The sequence below is a fragment of the Echeneis naucrates genome, chromosome 21 (assembly GCF_900963305.1).
Source record: "Echeneis naucrates chromosome 21, fEcheNa1.1, whole genome shotgun sequence".
Lineage (NCBI taxonomy): Eukaryota > Metazoa > Chordata > Actinopteri > Carangiformes > Echeneidae > Echeneis > Echeneis naucrates.
In genome coordinates this window covers 8,617,837-8,623,942 of record NC_042531.1, presented here as the reverse complement: position 1 = coordinate 8,623,942, position 6,106 = coordinate 8,617,837, and the positions used below count along the sequence as shown (strand labels likewise).

At 41.3% G+C, this 6,106-nt stretch overlaps 1 protein-coding gene across 1 annotated transcript; it reads right to left on the bottom strand.

Moving 5' to 3' along the window:
• Nucleotides 1-4,612: 4,612 nt before the first annotated feature.
• On the bottom strand, nt 4,613-5,891 carry hoxd12a (homeobox D12a). The gene is made up of 2 exons (XM_029530946.1): nt 5,324-5,891; nt 4,613-4,851 (listed from the first exon to the last, which is right to left on the bottom strand). Exons 1-2 carry the CDS (start codon nt 5,889-5,891, stop codon nt 4,613-4,615), a joined length of 807 nt encoding a protein of 268 aa, XP_029386806.1.
• Nucleotides 5,892-6,106: the final 215 nt, after the last annotated feature.

The window sequence follows — 6,106 nt, the reverse complement described above, 5'->3', positions numbered from 1 at the left end:
CAGGGAAAAAAAGAGAAATTTGTGAACCACAGCTGGAATATTTGATTTAAAGCTTTGCAGCAGCACCAGCTCCATCATGTAATGATATGTAATGACATCAATGGCACAGGCTCGTTCCACGATTAATTTGTCTACTTTGGAGGAGGCATGATTTTTTTTTTCTGTAGCAACAGTTAGGCAGGAAAACATTGAAGTTGACCTCCGCGCTTAATGCAAAGCCCGAGGAGAGCAGCATCAAGGCCACCGCGCCTGCACCGTCGCTGCACAGTTACAGCAGAAGGCTGCATGTGATTCACAAGCGACCCATTGAGTCGGTTTTATGCAAATACATTTTAGGGTTCATTGCATATAATCACCGGGCACCACGATGGTTGGAGCACAGTTAAACACACACACAAACAAACGCCAGAAGGAAAGTATTTAAAATCATTGTCAGATAAAAGGCTCTTGGCTGCAGCTGTGCAGAATGAAAGCGGAGACGACTCAAGAGAAAAAACAAGAACTGCTTTACAACTATATTTTTTTTATATAAACGGTTGCTGTGCGTGCGAACTGCCCCATGTGTGCCTCAACTTTAAATCCCCTTTTGCATGAGAATGTTAAAAGATCAACTGTTGCTTGGGTTTTTTTTTTGTCATTTGTTACACTCTAATAGTCGCTGCAGATGAACGCGTTTGAAAACAGCCAAATAAAACAGCCCTCGGTATGCAGGCGAAGCGACTGCAGGAGAAGTTGATTTTGGATGTAACAAAAGCATAAGCTGAATCAATTGCAAGCATGAATCACTGAGTGGAGCATTGCCAAGTCCAAAACAACCAGCTCTGACCATCTGTGGTGTAGGTGATGTTCACCAAGCATTCACCAACAAGCCTCTGCACCCAAATCATTTTATTGCGCGAAAGCAACCATGCCTGCAGTCTCCAGGCCTTCGTCTCTGGGCTCCACGGATAATCTCACAACTGCAAGCCGCCACCAATATTTATTTTTTCTTATCTACGTAAGTACAATTTTTTTCTGTTTATTCTTGACGACAAGGTAAGAAACGGAAGGGAAATGCTGAAAGAAAACAGTTTTGGCAGAGCCTGGTATTGGACAGGGATCATTAAATGAGCCTTCAGCACTGTAGCTCAGTGTAGATCGACCTGAAAGACTCAGATTCTTCACAGCTTTCAGGTCACACACACAATGTGGAGGAAGCTTAAAGGCGACTGAGTTTATTGTTATTGGGGGTAAAAATCAGCTTTCAGCCCTTCACCGGACTTTACGTCCAGTTCCTGCAGGCACTTAAGAAAAACAGAAAAAAATAAAAATAAATAAATAAACAAACAAACTGAAAAAACCCAATAATAAATAAATACATTCATTAAAAATGAATAGACGCACAATACGATTTTCTTTTTTTAGTCGACATAACTGAAAACAGGACATTTCTAATCAAATACATCTATACGGTGCGACTAAACAAAAAAAAAAACAAAAAACAAAAAAAACTGCCTGTTACATTTGCCGGAAAAAGGTTAAAGAAGTGAATAGCAAATAAAACTTAACTTGTTTTTATATATATATATATATATATATATAGTCACATTTAACTTGTTGCTCTTCATTTATCTTTTGCTTTATAGCTTTATGTGGCATTCTATTTTTATATTTCTAAATAATCATTATTATCAGAATTATTATAGCTGCAATCAATCAAAAAAAAGGTGTATCGTTAATTCAGTTCAACATTTCAGATTTTAAGCTGCATTGCCGGCGAACGCTGGAAACAGCCAGATGTGTTGCTGAACCAGTTTACGGGCGTCTTAATACTGCAATTCTACCAAATCAGGGCAAGAAGCCACTGCAGCCTTTTTCATGTTGTAGAGAAATTTTCACTTTCATGAGAATTACTTACATACTTTCTCCCACTGTGATATTGGTGGAGGTATCAGTGCAAAGGCTACTAACTTGACCTTAACTTTGTTTTGGCGCCCCCACTATCATGACTAGCCTGAGCTACATGGCGCTGTCTGGCTGCATTTGGCAGTAAAGCAATAAAGCAACAAATACTGAGGGGAAAGCGTTGTGTACTGCACAGAAAGCTTGGTGTAGCAGTTCAACAACAGTCTCACCAATAAAATCTAATCGTAGGTGAAAGATTGCGTGTGGTTGGGATTTCAGGATAAGAAGGAGTAGACGACCACCGAGCTGGAAAACTAGCGGCCTGCAGCTCCCCAGTGTAGATTATGTCAAATTACAGAAAACACAAAAAATAAAAGTAAAAAGACTGGCAAAAAATAGAAACATATCACTTCAACAGTTCTGCAGAATAAAAGCCACTGAGATGGAAGAACCATCTCTTCACTCTTCATTATAAAGGTCATAGGTTTAAATGTTTCTTTCATTAATCTTTAATATGCGGTATTACAGAAACAAAATAGCCACGCTAATGAGGTGAGGATGACGTGATCATGATGTAATGGGAGGCAGCATTAATAGATCCAGTGTCCACTAATGTTAGTCTGTTGGTGGTTGGTATTCTTTAATAGCTGCAGCCTTAGCCGCTCACCACTTATTACCTGCAACCTTAATCTGCAAATTCTCGACCGTAGTGTGGACCACACTTATCAAAACAGTTTGGTGTGATGGTAAATACCAACAGTTATGCGGTCCTAACACATGCGTCACCAAATTATCGCCAACGCGCACAGTGGAACCAAATTTGGCCAATAAACAAAATTCTGAAATGATGTGATGTGTAGCTGCACATAGAGGGAAATTAAAAGTCACTTATAGTGACTTGTGAGTTCGTGCAGATCCATTTGGTCGCAGAGCCACAGGAACCTCCAGCTGGCAGTAGGAGGGAGCTGCTGCTGTATTATGCTTTAGCTGGGAGGAGGAATCTGCACTGGGAGGGAGGCTGAATATTAGAAAGGCACATGACAAGGAAATTTGAAATCACACAAAAATATAAGTAAAAATTTAGATTTCAAATAATAGTGCTAAAGTGCTAAGTAAGTATTTAAGTATTTACTAGTAAAATCTGGACCAAGAGAGTAACAAAGGGTTTTGTCATAGCTTGGCTCGCCAAAACACGCGGTGGGTTGTGATGAAAACGTGTATCCTTTTCTTTATAAAGCTTCGTGATGGAGATGACAGATATTTGCCAAAGGAAAATCTGAATATGCCGTTCGGCGCGAAGACCTTAATGTGTTGGAGTCTAAATGCAACAAATACTTTCTCTTCATGCATATTAAAACTGTCATTTATAAAGTGAGGGGGTTGTTTGTTTCAGCTGCGCTGCGTCTTCCATCGATTTTCCTCAATAAATCCATATGAGCATTATGCAATTTAAAAAGAGGGGGAAAGGGGAAAAGAAACAAGGGAAAGAAAAAAAAAGCCAAATTTGGTGTGAAGAGCTGCAGCGAACTTTTATACATTATATTTATGATAATATCAACCAGAGAGCCCAAAAGTTACTATTTAATACCCCAGCTAATAAATGTACTTTTTTTTTTTTTTTTTTTTTTTAAAGCACCCACATGAGGCACAATAATGTAGCTACACGTCATGTGCAATGTACTTTATTTACAAATGTATTCATCTGCAGCCTGCATTAACTATAAAAGACCGCTGGTCCGTGCGTAAAGTGTCTCATCCACATTTGTTTGCCTGCAACATGTTTTCCGTGACTGTCTTTTAAATAAATTGAAGGTTAAAAATACATCAGTCACGTCTGTGTTTAGTTATGACGGATAGATTTTCAAAGGAAGAGCGGTTCTGATGCAACCATCTGATGTGTGAATAAACGATCGCAAAACCGATTCTGGCGATAAAAAGTAGGCCTTCATTCAGTACAGTTAAATTGTTACTTTTACTGACACAACCAGAACATTTCACATACACAAACCCATTTGTTTCACAGACATTTGAACTCACAGACATGCGCAACTCCTGTCCACAGACCGAACTTGAATGTGGCCGCGGCCACAAGACAAAAATGTAACACTGCTCATTTAAACAGACTTAAAATAAGTTTGGGAGGGGGGCTGCAATTTCACTAAATAGCAGCAATTGGGGAATCGGCATGCAGTGATAATATATTTTGAAATACAGACTTTGTTAATGTTTTATTCTTCTGTAAACATGAACTTGACTGACTGCTTCCACAGTGGGCCTCCGCTAAATACGCAGGCCATCTTTAGTAAAAATGCCCAAAACATGCAGAGCTGTAATCCTGCTCTAACAGCCCCGACATGTTGAAAAGGAAAGGAGAATCAGGCTTAAGTCTTGTATTTTAACAACTCCAGGGCCCAGCAGGAGTCAGGGCCAACTGGGCATTTAAGGAATCTCGATCAGAGACTAGCAGCTGGATAAAAATCTGTTGTATCCTGACTGAAATCTTTTTTTTTTTTTTTACTCGCCTGCTATTTAATATCACTGAAATGGTTGTGACTTCATTGACTTTAGCCATGTCGTGTGGCTGGATTACAATCCTGTTACACTTATTTTGGCCATTAATACAAGTCAGTGCCACAAACCGACAAGGCTGGTGATGTGCTGCAACAGTCATACAAGGCTACAACACAGGTTGTGTTCGCAGCTGGTCATGATCAAGTCCAAAAGGTCATCAGTACGCGGAGAAAGCTTGTTCGCGCATCATCAGCCGCTTCTTCTTCATCCTCCGGTTCTGAAACCAGATTTTCACTTGTTGGTCGCTCAGGTCCAGTCTGTCTGACAGCTCCTTTCGTTTCTGTCTGTTGATGAACTCATTCATCATGAATTCATTCTCAAGTTCAGCCAGCTGTGGCTTCGAGTAAGGCTTTCTCTTCTTTCTTGTTTTCACTTGAGACGAGCACCAGGGAGCACCTGAACACAGCAGAGGTGAAAACAGGTTTTTATACAGCAATCCTGTTTACTGAGCTGCTCACAACAGAGTAAAATGGTTTAATGTTACAGACAGGACCACTGAAGCTTCTACAGGATGGAATGGCGCTATTACTACAAACTGCGTCTTCTATCAGGACATTTTAGGAATGTCAAAATAAGATTAACTCCACAGGAAATGCAAACTTACAACAATAAGAATAAAAAATGAATCTATGCAACTACACACACTATATAACTCCTATCTCCAAATATAAGCCAGTGGGGCTTATATTTTGGGTAGTCTATTGTAATTAGGAAGCTGGTAACTGCCATAATATGAGCCGCACTTTAGGCTGACTATTCAGAGGCACACATCAGGTTCCTAAACTGTGCTGTCACTGCGATGTTTTTTAACATATAATCACACAATTTTCGAACTGTTGAAGGAAAATAATACTACATGCTACTTAACCTTCAGCAAAAGTCGTCCTGGAGCATGTGTTACTAGATGGCGGCTGAAAGCAGTTCTGTTCCAGTTTGGTGCCGTTCACATTTAGCGCCCCTGCAGAATCCGCATTGATCTGGGCTCCTGAGCCGTGAGACCGGCCGTGCAGATCAGAGTATCCGCGGTCACTGGCTGCCCCATGCTCCCCGCCGTAGACCTCCTCTGTCCTCCCAGACCCCTCTGTCTTGTGGTTTGTGTCCTGAAAGCATCGAACCGACTCCTCCAAATGCGCCTTGACGTGGCCGCCGGAGGAGTTGGCGCTCACAGAGACAGAGTTATTGGACAGAAACGGCGGACAGTAGCCGCCAAAGGCGCGGCTCTGTGCTGGTGGTGCTGCCGGTCTGGATGTGCACGAACTTGAGGAAGTCCACGGGAGCGTGCACACCTCTCTCCTGTTGTAAGGGATCTGATGCAGCCCGGGTATGTGGGCTCCATTACCCCGCAAGTTGGAGAAATACAGCGACTCAGGTGGAGCAAAATTCAACAGAGAACCAACGTAGCTCGGATTTAAAGGATTCCGCTCACACATTTCCATGGAGCTTCGCTCAAACGTTTCTTGCAAGCGTTTTAGCAACTCCTGAAGAATAAAGGGTAGGTAATTGTTGATTTGTTAATACGGCGTCACGTGATATGCAAAATATGTTGTTCCGCCCCACCCTTGCTCCGAATACTGCAAAGCAAAATACTCCAAGAGGAAATATTTTGGTATTAGGTGGGTGGAGGATTAAGACAAATTCCAACGATCAGTGT

Excerpts from the sequence above, each read along its gene's own strand:
- hoxd12a (XM_029530946.1), bottom strand. The coding sequence starts at position 5,891 with ATGGAAATGTGTGAGCGGAATCCTTTAAATCCGAGCTACGTTGGTTCT. Across the intron at positions 4,852-5,323 it reads CAGGACGACTTTTGCTGAAG|GTGCTCCCTGGTGCTCGTCT; the intron begins GTTAAGTAGCAT and ends TGCTGTGTTCAG.